General features: G+C 35.2%; 1 protein-coding gene across 1 annotated transcript in view; it reads right to left on the bottom strand.

The window, feature by feature from the left end:
* The window catches only part of CFAP47 (cilia and flagella associated protein 47), a 278,872-nt gene that overhangs the window by 105,814 nt on the left and 154,886 nt on the right, over positions 1–18,172 (bottom strand). The window contains exon 52 of the mRNA XM_017733531.1: positions 186–283. Coding sequence (XP_017589020.1) covers positions 186–283 — 98 coding nt within the window. The remainder of the gene's footprint in view (positions 1–185; positions 284–18,172) is intronic.

Raw genomic sequence — 18,172 nt, 5'->3', positions numbered from 1 at the left:
TTACTTCATATCACCGGGCTTAAATGAGATCTTAGTTAAGTATTGAATTTTATTACTCAACCAATGATTGTGTGGTCACTTAATAAAATTGATTAATCCTCTGTGATAGCAGCCAGAACAACAATAAAAATTGTATTTTTCTTCTAATGCAGTAGAACAAAATTAGACATTTTGAGTAATCTTACCAGAGCTCTGCAGTTCACTTCTATCGTCCTTTCTGCTGCTGCAGGTGTGCTGTAAATCTTCAAGGAGAACCACACTTTGCAATCTGTAGAACTTCCTTCTATATTAAAAAGAACAAAATGCCTTACAAATTATCCTGTGAGGTGATCAATCCTAGCAGCCTTCAAATCAATGAGAACTTTGAACTTTTAGCAGAAATGCCAGTCACTGTTCATACTGAGACAAAGCAAATCATGAACTGATTTAATCACTGTCAACAAATGGCATTATCTAATCCCTTCTTGTCTGAATTCAAAATAGTAACAAAATCAATAGGTACAAAAATTGAATGGAAATAGCACTTTGGCAATTAGCTTCCTAGACTACCACATAGTTTCTGGCTTTTAAATATCATTGATTTGTAACTAAGACTTTATAGGAAACTGACAGTACTTTTATAATTTTATATCAGGAAATCAAAATTAGTTCTTCTCATACAACCTTTTGTGTATCAGAGAAATTAAATTCTGTTCAGTTCCACAGGATTTCTGCTGTGCAATTTCAGTCAAGCAATCTGTGCTTTGCTAAAGCATATCTTCCAGATAGACATTGGGTCATGATTTGAAGATATCCACAAGAAGTTTGTTCTGGTGGCTACCTACTGGCATTGGAAGATATTTCAATACAAGTCTAATTTCTGATTTCCATTAATTCACTTCACCGTTAAGCCAAAAGATTTTGCAATGACTTTATCTGATAGATTTAACAGGCCTGGCATTAAGTATCTAGCATTTTCCTGGTTTTAGAACATAGTCATGAATGTTAATAAAATTATCTCATCAATCTCGTTCAGGTAGATGAAACAAATTAAGCCTGAAATCTCTACCATAAGGCCTGATCTTCACAACAGAAATATTTCAAGTGGTAAGATTTTTGCATGTATAAAGAGTTGTTCAGCATCTTTTAATAATGCATACCCAAGAACTACTTGCACTATTCCTGTTTGTCGGTATATTGTATGAGATGAAAATAGTCTTAATCCTCCTACTCACACTTTCCTGAATTATACACTAGAGAGCTCCATCAGCACTCCTGTTTTACCACAGCATTAATCTTGGGAGTTCCTACTGGTTTTCTCTTCTGTTGTGACCCCAGCTTTTCTTAGAGTCACCACTTTCCTTGTTGCCATTCCTTATTTTGCACATATGACTTTTTTTCTAAATCCTGTTTCCAATAAAACTGTTTCTGACTGCCTTTATTTGCATTATTTTCTTACAATTTTAACCAAATACATCCTGTATTAACTTATTCGTTTTCTTTGGGCTAATTTGATATGCATACAATTTACTGGGTTTTAATACCAGAATTCCAGCCTTACACTGCCTGGAATAGCTTCAGTGTCCTGCAATCTATAAAAATTAGCATCACTGAACTAAAGACATCCCCTGAATTTCCATTAAAGGATTCTGGCATGTATATTACCCTGAGTTTAATCAATAAAAAGGTAAAAAATAGTACACAGAAGAGAGGGAACTTGTGCAAGAAAGGAGGATCACCTTACACCAAAACAGAACATACTGCCTTGGAAGCTGAAATAAAAGTTCTCAATTAAACACCAAAAGAAAATCAGAGTACCCATAGCTTGGGACATCACATTCTTCAAGAATGCAGTCAAACTCTAGGAAAAGCTCTAAAATTCAGGTAGGAAACAAAAGATGAAAACATAACAGTAAAGTTCCTTTTACCCAGGATATGTGATCAAACTTCAGGAAAAAGTGATTTATTAAAGTACAGCAACACATTCACAAATGAAGGTTCTGTACTGTTAAGTAAAACAGAAAAGAGCATAAGCTGCTATTTAAACAGAAAATTAACTAGGCTGCCACCCTCTCCTCAAACCTCCAAGAACACTCACACCAAAGAAATACTCCACCCTCAAGTGACAACTTGCTGAGGATTTAAAAAATCAGTAGCATAACCTTTTCAAACACATCTGAAGCTGGTAGCCTGACAAACTCAGAAGGGTTGATAGATGATCAGGGTGGAAAAGGAATGCTCAAGGAAGATAAGCCTGCAGCAGAAAATCTAAATTAATCCTTTGCAGTAGTGTTCATTACAGTGGAGTTCAGGGACTTTCTAAACTCTAGAACTTGTTTTGAGGGGAATGGTCAGAGGGACTCTTCCAAATTGAGGTTTCAGCAGAAAAAGATCAGAGCAGACTGATAAAGAAGGAAGTAACAAATCACCTTTGCAAGAGAGTGTCTGCCCAAAAATTGTGGTTTAATGAAAGGTGTCCCTGTCCATGGCAGGGGGGTTGGATCTGGACAACCTTTAAGGTCCCTTCCAACCCAAACCACTACATTTCTGTGTCTGTGAATTCAGAAGGACCTCATGTATTAAATTGTGGTGGTGCAAACCAACATGAAACTGCTTGCTTAAGTCAGCTCGGGATATGAAGAAATGAAAAGGGAGAGAATGTGTTGCCAATTTTTAGACAGGTCTCCTGCATAAATTTGTAAATTACAGATGTGAGTTTGTTTATATATTCCAAAGAAAATTATTAAGCGTCAGAATGAGGGAGGAAAGCCTCAACACACAAAACTATTTGAATTCTTCGACTAAACCAGCAGCTGTGTGAATAAAGGAGATGTGGTTATACAGCACCCTGCATCATTACTTGTCATTACATATTAGGCCTTCCAGCAATTACTATGTCTATTCTGCAACCAAGATACTTTTCCATATACACTTAGAGCCTTCTTTTTTTCTCTGACCACACATTTCTCCTCTGTATTTATAACTTACCTGAGTCACATTTCTGTTCTTCATAATTGCAGTAATATAAAACTTATAATCTACTTCCCTTCTCTCTTCTTCCTAATAAATTCATTTATTCTGTTCAATTTGCTTAAAAAATACTCTTATTCCTGACATGTCTCAAAAGCAAAGCTTTCAGGTCAAGTTACTTTATTTTTAGTTTTGCTTCAAGTATTTTGAGCTATTAAAACTTTTTATGTTACAAATTCTTATTTCTTTTTTGCACTTTTTATGCATTTGAATGCTTAGATTCATTTACATTATAAATTTTTCTCGATTTTGAAAAAATTGTTCTTTTTTCTGGAGACCAAATAAATTATATTACTTATAGATTACCTTTCTGGAAAACAGCTATCAAGTTTGAGAGTGAATACATTGTATGCGTTTTTCAATGACATTACATGTATTTAGATATTTTTAATCATAATATAATTTAATGAACACTTTCAAGAGGCATTTCCCAAAAAACTGTTAAATACTTTAATGGAAACAGTTTTCTTAATACATGGTATGAACCTGTCATTTCTCTGCTGAAGGAGCATCTCTTTTACTTTTGCAGCTGAACTTTTAACTGAACGTTCCTGCAAGTTCTGCTTAGTATTAAGCCTTGAAGTTGCATAAACTTTGATGTTCTGTCAACTTCTACTCAGTGAAAACATAGCTGAGTGGTTGCTTTGCTGCCCACTTGCATTGTTAAAAACATAAAACTCGGGGCTTTATCCTCACTTAGCTGAAAACCTGACATCAAATAGTGACTTTAAAGGTGAGTCCCACCTCATGCCTTTATCCATATAATGTATTTGAACAGGTTACATCAAGGCCAATTTATTGCAAGTATCCTCACCCCCAAGTAATTATAGACTGATTTTACTCTGAATTTCTTCTCTTCCTAAGGCAACCCATAAGATAGAAGCAATTCTTACTCTCAAGAATACTCAGAAGTCACTTCCAAAGCGATAAAAATCTACTGAAGCTTAAGCTCCCTGAAAAGAAAAAAAAATAAAAAGAAAGAAAGCAAAAGACCTTAAACAGATCAAAATAACAGCAAATGCTTTTAGAATTTCCTTTAGTTCTATCTCAGCATTTCTGTTTCAAACCCAAAAACCAACTTGCATGGCTAAAGATAGGTCTAGTATCAGAAATTCATTTGCTGATGTACAGAGCAGAAGGTTAAGAGTTTGGGGATCTCTTTCACCATTTTTTGTTAGGCTTTTTCAAGGAGTTTTACTTTACCAGAGAGTAGATGCTGGGAAAACAAGGCTCAACCATCACGGGCAATGGAGATAAACTCAGTGTACTCAGACTGAGACACAGACATGGCTCTTTCTCTACCCACAGAACAAGGTTATATTCGTCTGTTTCTGTTTTCTGCACACATTTAAAAAGTAGGCAGAAAAAAAAAAAAAGTTGGCACGCTTCCTTTTCTCTCTACTTTTCTAAACTTCCATTGACATTTTTAATGCATTCTAACTTCCATTGACATTTTTAATGCATTTTAACTTCCACTGACATTTTTAATGCATTTTAACTCTTTTCTTAGGGCCTGAGCGCTGCACTTTGATGTCTTGTGAGATAAACTCCATTTGACTTTAGGCCTGGATCTCTTATCTTCTCACTCTGGGGCTTCAATGACAAATAAAAGCCTGCTTTATGCAACCATCAGGTCATGATCTTGTCAGATCTCATGAAATAAACAAAACAAATTGTAGTCAGTATTTCAGACGGAAATCGCCACTAGAGAGGAGCGAGCACAAATCTTCTGAACATAAAAATGCATCTCCTTCAATATTTAATCTCCACCACCTTCTCTTTTGGTCTCTCCTGTGGTCTGTAGGTTTTCACCCTGACTAGTTAGGGTCAAGAATCTGCCACTAATGGTTAGGGCAAACCAGCTTCTTCCATACATTAGCTGCTGCATATGCACTTAGCACCACTGTAAAGGAGCTTACTTATTTTTAGTTTTTAGAACTTTCCCCAATTATTTTGTATTTTTGGTTTTAATATGGAATCATTGGAAGCATAGAAAGCTGTGTAATTCCTATTTCATGTACTTACCCTGAGCTGGGGGATGATTAAAAAAAAAAATAAGGCCTATTTCTGTATCCATTCCTTAATAACAAGTCAATTTCTTCAACTAGTATTTATCTACAGTAATTACATTTGTGAACAGAAAGTTCTGTATTTAAAACACAGGACTACCTAATTACAATTTACATGAAAATTAAACTTGAACCTTCAACAAACATTTCAGGTTAGAACCTCAAACTTCCCTTCCAAATCTCATTCCAGCTTGTATGATATAACAAAATCATTGGGTTTTCTTCCAGAGTTGAACATCCTTTTTTAATCAAATCAGTCTGGTGCCTTGTCCTACTTCTCTTCAGTGATGCAAATAAATTGTTTCTCCTTTGCCTGATCTCTTAATTTATTGTACAATTTTTAAAATGTTATAGAATCTTTCTTAGCAAATCGGTGTTTTAAACCATACAATTTTAATCTAATATTTTGTATCACATCCTGAAGAGTTACCAATTGTGAAATCCCCTTCCTTCTACTCACAAGATGCTCCTCTCTACTCACTTGGATGAGAATACCTTATTACCACATCAGCCACAAGCTGAAATTTCTGATCTCTCTGTCCCCTTTCCTTAAATTTCCTTTTCATCCTATGTCTGCTACACCAGCTATTAAATGTGCTGTCAGCTATAAATAGAAAAGATCCTTCTCTCCTGATTGGGACAGAGCTGTCCATCAGTCACCTGAATGACACATCACTGAAGATGAAGGAAGATTTGCCTTGGTCTCCTGAAAATTGTAGAATTCTAGGGTGTTTGGGAGGGGTTGTGTTGATATGGACACAATGAGGAAACTGGAATTGTGGTGCTGAATAAAATTAATTTACTTGAAACACTTTATCCTGATTTTACTGACTGCTCCTATTGGCATCAGAAACATGATTATTTAAGGAAAAAGCTGAATTGAAGTAATGTTTTCAAATTTAATGCAAGTTCTTTCTACAGTATTTTAACCTAATATTTGCAGAATTAATATAGCAGTAAAAAATGAATAAAGTACATTCAATTCCAGCTTTAAATAAAGCATTCTTAGATGGGGATGTTTAAGGGTATGGGTTTATTTTGGAATAGCAGGCAGAGAAATAACACAGCATGATGTCTTGATTCTCCAAAAAATTTCCTGGGCTGCAAGTTATCAACATTCTCATTGAGTGAGCATCCTTAGTGTTGCTCTTATACGTATATTGCTGTACTTTACAGAATGTAAGACATAAATTAAAAAGGAAATTTTGTCTAGTTTCCTACAATATAGAAACATGCAACAGCTTTCAACATGTAAAGAGCTCATGCAGGAAAAATCAGAAGTTAGACCATTTTGATTCAGAATATATTTTCATATAAATTATGTGAAACAGACTAGCTGTTAAGCACATGATTATTTACATTCCTTATTTTTCTAATTGGACGAGCCTTAACCATCTAAGAATTACAGTAAAAAGACCTGACATTTCTTTTGCAAACTTTTCCTGACAAATAAAGTTTCTCTACCACGCTAAATTCAAAGGGTTTTTTCTGTAATTTTAATTTTTAGAGAACTTTAGTGGGTTACTTTAGACTCGCATACCATAAACTTCCAAGTTTATTCCAGATACAAACTAATTGCAATAGTCTGTCCTAAGACATATAAACCCGTTATAATAAGGTTTTGGATGCTCCTTTTAGCAGTGTCACTAGATAAATCTATATTGGTTCATATGCTGCAGGTAAAAACTGCAATCTTTTCTCTATAGGTAGATGCATGACTCCACTGAAAAATAAGTTAAATCCTCTTTTAACTGGCTCTAGATACCTCTCTTCACTTTTAGTTTCCAAGTGTAAAAATCTGCACTTAATTTATGGGGGGAAGCTGTAAGACATTAACACATTAAGAAAATGCTGCAACCCTATTACATTAAAAGCTCAAAATGATGCAAAAAGGCAGACATTTATATTTATTTTTACTATGTGAGGAATAACTTATCTTTGGAAAGGCAACAGTTCTCTACTTTCTCCTTCCAGGAAAGTTATTAATTTAGGGGTTTCACCTTTAGGTTTGAGCTCATGAGTTTTTTCACCTAAGGGTTATACTTTTTCAATAAATGTAATCAATATGTACAGCTTTAAAAAATGCTTTTGCATAACATGGCAAGATAAACTTTGCTCTCAGCTGTCATTTTATGTCCATGAACATATCTGAGAAACCCTAACATCTAAATGAATATTCATGTAATGTATTCCATATAACAGTGCTTGAAAAAATATTTTAATATTCATCAGTCATTAATCTTATTCCTAAAGGATATGATGTTATAATTCCCCAAGAGCAACTTCCATAAATTTAGAGTGTGCCTTACATTCTGTATCCAGCCTAAGTCATGCAGAGGGACAGTCCTTAAAGTGACATTGAGGATGGAAGACTGTACTACATTGCACATGCAAATTGCAGCTGATGTATGAAAGTGATGCCTTCAAAATGCTGCAATTTAAAATTAAGTTATGATGCTTTCATGTGTAAATATGTACTTAATGTTAAATTAATTCAGAATTTTCAAGTTAATATAGTACCTATTGGCAGGCTTGGTGAAGAAGGGTGTTCTACAAAAGGAAAATCTGCAAGATGGATTAAGGTTCCTTTTCTTCAGAACTTGTCCTAAACTAGGTAAGGACTGTATCTCCAGAGCCTCTTCCACTTGGGAAAATTTGGAAACAGGAATTAGAACAATTTTTTAAAATGCAAAGTCAAAACCTTGTTTTGGGCCTTGGAATTATCTGTGATTAGTACAACACAAAGTTCTGAAAAAGCATCTGACCTTTTAAAAGGCAGAAATCCAGAACCTCTCTTTTTTAAATTCTGGCTTCAAATGCATCTTTTAAAATGAACATTACCACCTTATGGTGAAAACTCAGATACCACTAGCCCATGAAAGACATTCCTTTTCCCTAAACTTCTTCAAAACCGTAAGGAGGAGAATTTTAATACTACAGAGAGCTTATTTCAAGGAAATGGATGACTGATGCTGTTGGTATTTTTGAAGCTCAGTCCTACGTCCTATTAATACCACCACAGCAGGATGTTCTAACACCATTTTTCAGTTAGACACCTTTACTCCATAGACACTTTCTCATCTCCATCTCCCAGGTAACAACTTCAAAAAAATCATCCAGCAGATCTGCTATGTCTACGGGATGGGAGGACAGAAAACATCCCTTTGCCTCAGAATATTCTTGATGTCCTTCACAAACTCTCAGTACTTTAATATGATGATGTCACAGCTCCCCCTTCTCCCTTGCAGTCAAGTGATGGAAATGTAAACATGGCAAATATGGTTATTCACCTTCCACAGGAGCTTTTTTCACTCTCCATTTGGGCTGTATTCTACATTTACCCAGGGTATGTACTTTTCATGAAATTTAGCCTAGCCTGCTACCAGCTGTCCACTGGTGACACACATCTCTCTGCTGGAACACACTGGGACAGAACTCAGGTTATGATCTTATTCACATGATAAACTCTGATGAAATCACGGAATTGTGGCATGGGAATAAACTCAGAGCACGTGAGAGTATGTCATCCAAGCACTGATGACATTCATAAAGAGACACAAGAGATAGAAAATCAACAATAACACAAGTAATGTATTTGGCATTAGAATCCATCTTCCCTAATCTTTTTGAGCTCTGCAGGCAGCATGACAAATGTGAACACAAAGTATGCAAAGAGTAAGAAAATTTCAAATGCTGAATAGAAATTCAGCCCATTTTAGCAACACAAAAGTCAGAACTTCACTGTTAGGGATTTTTTTGAAAGGAGAGGGGGGAAGCAGGGGAGGGGAGACATGGAAGGGAATATTTTGTCTTAGTAAGAGTTTGAGGAATAAATTCTGGGGGAATGAATTAAAAGGATTGTCACAAACCTTACCAATGTAGGTCCAAGGTATCAATTACATTCTTACTGTGCCTTCCTAAGACCATACAGCCACACACTGAGAAGAACCCCTGACTTTCATAATAAGCCACTGAATACTCGCTGAAGAGGTGGGATGACAGGGGCATTTAGGAGAGGAAACAATCTACTACACAAGGAATCTGCCATGAATAGACCATTGAAAATAAATTTGGTAGGTTTCAAGTACAATGGTCTATATGTTTGGGAGTGACCTGCACCTCACACATATTGTGTGACATGGGTTTCTCAAAACTCTCACTTTAAGGTGTTAATTCATCTTTTACTGCCTGGCTCTATTCTTAGTGATGAGTAACATGTCTCAAGTGGTTACCTCAAAATCAGGCTGCTGTCACAAGCAGAATCTTTGTGGTAATTTGTGGGAAGATGATACTTATTCAATTACTGCATTAGGGTTTTAGAGGTTTGAAGAGCAAGGAAGAAGAACTAGAACTTTTCACTCAGAATAAATTTGATATAACTGGAGGTTATATAGTGAAGTGATTGTTTAGAATACTAACACACTTTAAAATACTGTTTAACTTCTAATGTGAAGATAAATTATATTTGCTTTAAGACTCACAGTTATTTGGTTGTTATAATTACCTTAGCTCAAAGACCTATCAAAGAAAGAAACTGAGGTTAAGTGGAGGACATATTTAGAATAATCTAGTCTAAGATTAAAATAAGGACATAATTCCAAAGGGCAGAGAGGCAAGAACAACTCAAGAAGTAAAGTTAAAAAAACTCCACAAAGTAGCTGATTGTTAGGCAATTATGAAAAGACACAAAAACACAGAAAAATTAGTACAACCAGTAAGAATTTGAAGTTCAGAAAACAACTACTGCTTCATAAATAATTTTGTTCTCTTTTCCTTCACAAAGATTTTTGAAGAAAGACAGTGCTTACACTTTTCACATGCACAAAATGTTGCTACTCTCTGATGGAGAGAGTAACAAATGGTGGACTTCAGAGCATGCAAAAAGTATCAATGAAACTTTACAGTGGCAAGGGTGGAGAAGAACTAGGAAAGATTAGCCAGGTCATACAGTTTTTATTAGTAAACACCTTTGAAGAATATCCTAGACGAATGGTTGTCAAAATCCACAAGGAAACAAGTTACTTCTACCAGGTTATACCTAACTATCACACTTTCATATTCCACAACATGTCTCAAAACACCCTCATTCACAGCCATAATCTTAAACTCAGATAAATTGAATTTGTGATACTTTTTAAAAAACACAGGCTCAGGACTCTGTTAAACCAGTGAACTGAAACAAATTATGTGCTAAACCTCCCTGCTCCCTCTTACTTCATACAACTTTTAAAGTTACTTAAATTAAGAGGTTTTGTCCCAAAGGACTACTGTTTTTTCTCCATTTGCTATATCTGCCTTTATTTCTACTGACACCTTTTTTTTTTTCTATCTTTGTGTACCTATGTCTTAACTTTGGAAAGATACAAAGGTAACAGAAAAATCCAAAGGTAACCTTGTTTCTGAATATCAACTTATAAGGTCTCAGATAAGGAACAGAAAAAATAGTGTTCATTCCTATTATGCTGGCATATAAAGCTCCTAAGGGTGATCATGGAAAAAAGGGTCCTTAAATTTCCTTGCAGGCTCTCTGGAGGGTTGGGAAAATCATCAGGAATTTTGAAGGATGCACACAAACCCAATATAAAGCACATAACGAGGAAAGGAAGGGGAAAGAGAACAAAAGGGAAAGACATCTTATGTCAGAAGAGCCACCAATATCAATTGCTTGAAAAAATTCAAAATAAGTAAATGGTAAAATAACCTAGAACTTTTTATTCTGCCTCTTGGCAGAAACAGCATTCACTGCAGGTTTTGCATAGTGCTGCACATTTTAAACTGTGACTTATGTGAGGAAATCACTTGCCAGGTGAACAGCTTGGGTAGCTGTGTCACACAAATACTTTAACACGTCTGAAGAGGCAAAAGCCAGCTCAGAAGTCATGTACACACAGTCACAGCTGATACACCCTTGGCACAGTAGGTTAAGTTATATTCAGATGATTTCCAGTCAGGAAATTCCTTAAAATGATACTGAAGTGTTTTCCTCCTCCATGTCAGAATGAAAACAAAATATGTAAAATAGATTATAAATGTATACATTTAATAGTTATATTGCTTCAAAGAGAGAAAACACAATTTTTCAGTTTGGTTTTTTTCATTTTTTCTTTTTTTTTAATAGGTGTTGTTTTACTACATAAAATACCTTCATAAGTTTAACATTTTGGCCACTAAGAACTCTTTAAAATAGAACATTTGACATCGAAGAACTGTAGCCAGAAAAAATCAAATATGAAATTAGTATGACTAGAACTGGTAAAAATCTTCTAGTGAAAAAAAAACAATTACACCAATGTGTAATTAATTCTTGTTTTCAACTTTTGTTTCAGTCAAACACAAGTTATTGAATGAAATATAAGTGTACATTAGTGAAACACAGATTATATAAAGAGTACATTAAACATAATGACCTTTAACAAAGCTAGAAGTCAAAAAAGCACAAAAGAAAGCATAAAAGCAGCCAGTATTGTTAAATCTCAGAAATCTACTCACAAATATGGCACTTAATTATTGCTAAGACTTAGCAAACCTTTTTAATTTTAAGCTCTAGCAGCAAAGACCTGTTAAAGGTCCTTAACAAGCCTCCAGATGTAATATGCTGTGGTGAAATATACTTCATGTTCTTTATTGTGAAATACCAAGCCTTATTTTATTATTGTTAACATATTAAAAATAAGCTTACTGAAGACAGTTAACCCAATTTTTACTAGTGCTGTGTCACAAAAGCAAATAACTGCTCTTATGAGTTGCACCACATACAAGGAGCACGAGCCTTTCACTTGAGAGACAAAGACCATTCAATCAACTGAATTATAGAATTTCCCTTGCTACTGTAAAATCAATTGCACTATTTCCCTAAAAGTTTTATATCCCCCAGCTTGCAATTCAGCAGCTTCAAAAAAAATACCAAAAGGACCCAAAAAATACTGAGCACAACATATCTTCATTTTTATTACAGAATTTAATTAGTATTCAAAGATTTTACCCCTTCTAGCTTCCAGGAAACTAAATTGACAACATTTCCTGGAATATACATGAATTTCTAACTGAACCTCTAATTTGAGTTAACTTTTATTTTATTATGTGGACCTACACAAAATTTCAGTGAGAAGCCAGCTCACTTCCAGACAGGGTTCACTTTTAAATTCTCTACCATACTCAGGCAGGCTCAGTGCATGCAGTTTCCTTTTATAAACATGTTAAATATTAAGGCTAAGAATGCCTATTTCCTAAGTGAAGATAGGCCAGAATTACAAAAATTATACTTGTGCACACCAATGAGTGATTCCTGACTGCCATTCATTAGAAAAAATATTATTTTGTATTTACAGATCAAAGATATTTTTTTCCAAAATACTGGGAGGTTGCTAAAAATATCAGATTAACCAAAAGCATTTTATCAACCCTAATAGTCTTACTGCAGTGTTTCATAGGAACACAGCTAGGCAAATGCAAAGGCGTTAAAACTGACAAGTGTCTATTTTTTTTTTCAGCATAACCCTTTTACTTTAAAGGAACCTTTCAACAAGTTCATTGGGATTTGGATAACTTTCCATTCTAAGCTCTGTCACAGGGTAGGCATTTCATCTCATTCTCCTACAATAAGACAAAAAGGCAACACAAAGCAAAATCATACACACAGAAAAGGCAACATTTTTTTCTGGGATAAAAAGATATGTCTTCCCTGACAGAGATGTTAAGGATTTCTGCTGAGCACCCAGGTCATTTTAGGAAAACAATGTTTATTTCTCTACACATCCATAAAATACAAAATCACTCCTTTGAAATAGCATCCTGAGCACAGTGATGAAGTGGGCAGATTTTCATTAGATTTCAGAAAACATATTGTAGAGTTGTGTGAGCAATTTATGTCTTCAATAAAAAAAGAAACTATGAAGTAAAATTCCATTAATCTTCAAGTAGAAGATCTTTATGTTCATTCAATTCCATGCTAATAAAACCAACCCTTCATTAATTTCATGGATATTGTCTGCCATATTTACAGGTGCTGAACTTCATAAGGTTGTTCTTACTAATTTCTCAATATATTGCTGGACAAATAAGGTGTAGATAACCAATAAATCCAGAGAAGTTAGTGAAAGCAATCCTCCAATTCTTGCTAACATTCACAGTAATTAGTGTATATATTACACTATGAAAGGAGAAGCATTCTTCCTAAATAACACAAGTTTACTTTATTACCAGAAATAATAATCATATTTTTATAATTCATTCTAAATTTCACACATGTATACTCAGTCTCTGATGACAGTGTATAAAGTATCACCTGTCCTTTGCCACAGTGGGAAACCCTAGTTTCCTAATACTTAAAATTTCATAGCTATGCCAAGAAGAATTAGGACTCTATTGAACCCACAGAGAAAGCAAAAGAAATATTTTGAGGGAGATAGTACAGACCATAACAAATAACGCTCTGCAATGGACAAGAAGTATCTATTGCCTGCTCTGTAAAAATATGAGTGGTCCTTTGATAGTTAGTTCAGCAAACCTACATCATAACTGAATGAGTGAGAATGCAGGAGTGCCCTGTGTCTGGGATAAAATAAAAGCCAGAATTCTGTGTGGGAAATTTTTTTTGCAGCTGCTATAGAAATAAAAGTCCTCAGCAAATTCCATCAGCAGGCTACTGAGGGCACAAGAGGATCTAAGGCAAAAAAATTTACTAAAACAAAAAAAAAAATTACTTACACAAATATAATGGTCTAATCACAGTCTTCAGGAACAACCTACTTCTATCTTCAAAGGCAGACTGTGACAGTAGTACATGGTACAAGCTTGTCTAGTTATGAAAGTATAGCACTACTTGTAATAATAGTAATAATAATAGCAATAGGAAGAAGAAGAAGGAGAAGGAGAACGAGAAGGAGAAGGAGAAATTAGATTGGAAGGAGAAATGTGGTTTATTTTCTTCTCCTGTTGGGAATTATACTCCCTGTCATTTTAAAAACATAATTTGGACTTGATCTAATGTTTTAATTTATATTTCTGAATTGCATGGTTTTCAGAAACTTGAAATAAATAAGTATATATATATAAAACTTTACTCTGTATTTGTGAATCTATTTATAAATTAGCTTAACTGTTGGATTGTCCAAACAGGCTCTGAGAATGTTTATTCAATTCTTCCTTCTGCTTGAGGGACTGAACATAAACCTTGAAGGAAGCTGTTCTCACCCTTAGGCAATATTGTTGATGTTGCAGTAGTTGGAATGTCAAATATCTTGGGGAGAATGTCACACTTTGTGGTTAAAAATTAATTTGAATGTTTCATAATATTTAGATTAATGTATCAGATTCAAGTAATTATTCAGATAGAAAAAAGCCACACACTGTAAAAGACTTTTTAAAAATTCACATTAGATTTAAACTCCACTTCTTATGATCTGTCCCATGTATTAGGCCATAAAGTTTGACTTTTACCTGTTTTCTGGCTCAGTGAATACTTTCACAGGTCCCAGCAATTGAAACAGGATGATAGAGGAGACTGATGGTGACCTTCCCTCTATCCTCTCCTCACCTCATTATTTCCAGCCCCAGACATGCTTATACAACTGTGAGGAACTGGTAAATACTAGTGTTCTTTTTCATTACCATTATGTGCTCTCAGTGTGTTTATAATTCATCACTTGCTAAAGGGTAAAATAATAATTGTTTGTAAGCATGACAAGGTAGGAAAGGCAAAATGATGACCTAGATAAAGACCATGTCAAACACTCCAACATAACAACAAGGGCACTGGCTGTAGGGAGACTGCTGCTCTGTTGCTCATTTCCTATTACATTTCAAAAATGTTATTTTTTATATCACTCTGAATGTTTTCTGTCCCAAACAACTAGTAAGGGCTTACAACTGGACCTGTCATGTGAGCCCTGTAATGAACCCCACTCATTATTTATGCTAGGGATTTTGTTTTTCAGAATATTTTTTTATTAAATGGGCTATTAATTGACAAAATTCCATACATACACATTTGAGGTCTGCCAGACAAAACAGAATGATGTGCTTCTCAATAATACAGTTTATAGCTTATACAGACTTTCAAAACAAGCATAATGCACATCACAGACATTTAAATTGGGTAATAAAATTTAATCTGTTTATATGCAAATGCAGTCCTACGTGCTATGATATCCAAAAATAGACAGATGCACAGGTTTACAAGAGGAGTGACTAATTTGTGGTTAGTGCAGATGCAACACTACCTGCCTTCTCAGCACAGCAATATTACAACACCTGCTGCAGGAAGGGCAATGCAACCTAAAGTTCAGCAGCAGCCTTACATTGTGAGCAATTAGAGATTGCTTTTTTATTAATTTTAAATGGGTTACCATGCATTGTTTGCACAGATTTTTAATTGCACAAAATAGCATGCCCCACAAAGTTCCATGTGGGCCATAGGTCCTTAAAGCATTGCTATATCTGAATTGTTTCAAAACAACATGTTAGTTTATTGGGAGAATCAAGCTGTTCTGAGTCTCAAAAGGGCACAGGAAAATTCATAACATCCAGCAGACTGCAGTTATGCAGAAGGGCACCTACTGAGAAAGCCAGCAGTAATTGAACAATCTTTTTGACAAAGGCAAAAAGCATAAAACCGTCTAATATTTAATGTTCTACATATGCTAAACCATCCCCAAAAGCTTGTATGCACTGGCATAAGTATAGCTGCAAGTGCTAAAATGGTATCCAAAAAAAAAAAAAAAAAAAAAAAAAAAAAAAAAAAAAAAAAAAAAAAAAAAAAAAAAAAAAAAAAAAAAAGGCAGAAAGCCATGGTTGGTATTTTAAATTTGCAAGTATGCATGAAATTTACATGGGGATTATTTTCTCCGGGTAGGTCTTTATTTTTCCCCTGAAGAGGAAGACTCAAACTAATCTGAAGGTGGAGCACACCATGCATGAACATACAGAATGTAGAGCAGACTGAAAAATAGCTTAACTACCCAACCAAAATTTATGGGTTGGTAACTCAAAATGATTTTAAAGAACAGTCCTCTTAAGAAGACATTAATTCCAGAAATAAACATGCACATTAGATGTATCAATTATATCTTTAATATATTAAAGGTATGTGAAACACCTTTCTGCATTAATACAGAATAAATCCTATCATTTGCCATTGCATACTCAGTTCTTATGGTCTTTTAAAAAATTATAATGAACAAATGCTAAGCCCTATTTTATATTTTTGCCATCCTGAGTACTGTTTAGCTCTTAATCACTTCAACAGTTGCTAGAACAAAGACATTATTTCACTATCCTCCTTATGTGAATACCCCAGTGTGCTCCCACAGATGTTCGGCTCTCAGGGATTGATTTCAAGCCTGGAAATCCACAAAAACCACATGTGCAAGTACCATTACCTTCCAAAGGCACCAATTGCTCAAAGAATCACTTGGAAGCAGTTTTTAAACTCAACAGGAAAGACACTCAACTCAGAGATATAAGAACTACAATGACAACTTAGGCTAGAAAACACTGTCTGTCATTGAAGGCCTGGTTTAAGCATAAATTAGCTTTAAAAAGACAATTAAAAGAGGCTTTGCCAAAATGAATGTCTGGCCTAGACCCTTTGACTGTGCTTTTTCATCATGGCCTATTCACAAGTGCTGTATCTTTCTGATGTTATGCCTTTCAAGTACAAGGAAATTCAGACCCTTGGCAATGACATAAAAATCTAACTGCATTCCATAAGATGAACACAATGGGAAGTACAATCTTTGGATAAAGGCAATGCTCAGGGCAGATACTGTAAGGCAACAGCACATGGAAAATTCCCCAGTCTTGTACAAACAAACACTGTAAGACATCAATGTCAGCATGGACATTAGAAGCTGTTGCTTAAGTGCCAGGTCTGTGCTGTCTTGCTGCTGGAGAGAGTGTGAGGGATCCTGGAAGAGGAGAGGGGGATTTGCAGCTGCAGTGCAGGCTTTAGGCACTGCAGCAACCACAGCAACATCACACTCTCGACTCTCATTTCCGGTGATGATTCCTGAGGAGCAGAGCAGGTCTGGCAGAAGCCGAGCCAAGCATCCTCCCTGTGGCCCCCGGGCTGCACAGCAAAGAGCACAACACAGGGGGCTTTGGCCAGTTCAGTTCAAGAAGTTACCATGAACTCCAGAAAAATTTTCTCTACTTTGATAGTGTAGGAGGTTTCACAGCATTTAGTGAGACTGTGAAACAAATACCTATTAATGGCTAATAATTATTTATTATTTTAGCACTTTATAATACAGGAATATCTAAAGATAAATCTTACATGAAAGACAAGCTGCATCCTGTTTTCAGTCTTAGCAACCACTTAGCCTTGTTGAACTTTTGGCTCCCATGAGAAAAGAAACCCTAGGTCCTCCTCTCTTCAAAGACAGAACTATGTTTTGGAAAGAACTAAAACCCCACGTCAGTTTAGAAAGGGGCAAGCCCCTGTCACTGCATCTGTCCTGCAGACATTTTTCTTCTTGGGTTTTGGTTTGTTTTCTCTTTTTCCCTCTTGTACAAGGCATCATAAAAAGGATTCATCATGAGGAACCACTGTGGTTTTTACTGCAAGAACTAAACATGCTTTTTCTTAAATACATCTGAAGAAGAAAAAAAAAATTACAAACAAATTTCAGAATTCTTAGGGTTTTGGAAGAGCTCATCTAGAAATCATCATCTGCTGCTGCAATCCTACCTACAACATAATTTGAAGAAGAAAAAAAAAAAGGTAAAAAACATCTATATCTACATAATGCATATGTGTGTGTACCTGAGGATGATATTAAATCTTGAGGTGGGTATAACAAGTTAGCAGTTTCTAGTATGTTTAAAAGGAACAATTTTCTCTGACTTACAGCACGACACAAAGGCTGGGTGTACATGTGTTTATTCCCAATCTTACTCATCTGTGGACAACCCCCTACTTGTTTTGAGCTATACTGATTCCAGTCTGTATATTCATTTTTTTCTACATCAGAAGTCCAATATTTTCTGTTACAATGCTCTGGGGATTCTCAGCTCCAAGATTCACTTCATTGTGTTGATGCCTCTGGTCAAATGCAAGGGGTTTGCATTCTACTAGTGGTGTGCACCTTGCAATT

Source organism: Corvus brachyrhynchos, unplaced genomic scaffold, assembly GCF_000691975.1.
Source record: "Corvus brachyrhynchos isolate BGI_N302 unplaced genomic scaffold, ASM69197v1 scaffold34, whole genome shotgun sequence".
Lineage (NCBI taxonomy): Eukaryota > Metazoa > Chordata > Aves > Passeriformes > Corvidae > Corvus > Corvus brachyrhynchos.
Note: the sequence above shows the minus strand (reverse complement) of the source record. Positions and strands in the feature narration are given on the sequence as shown.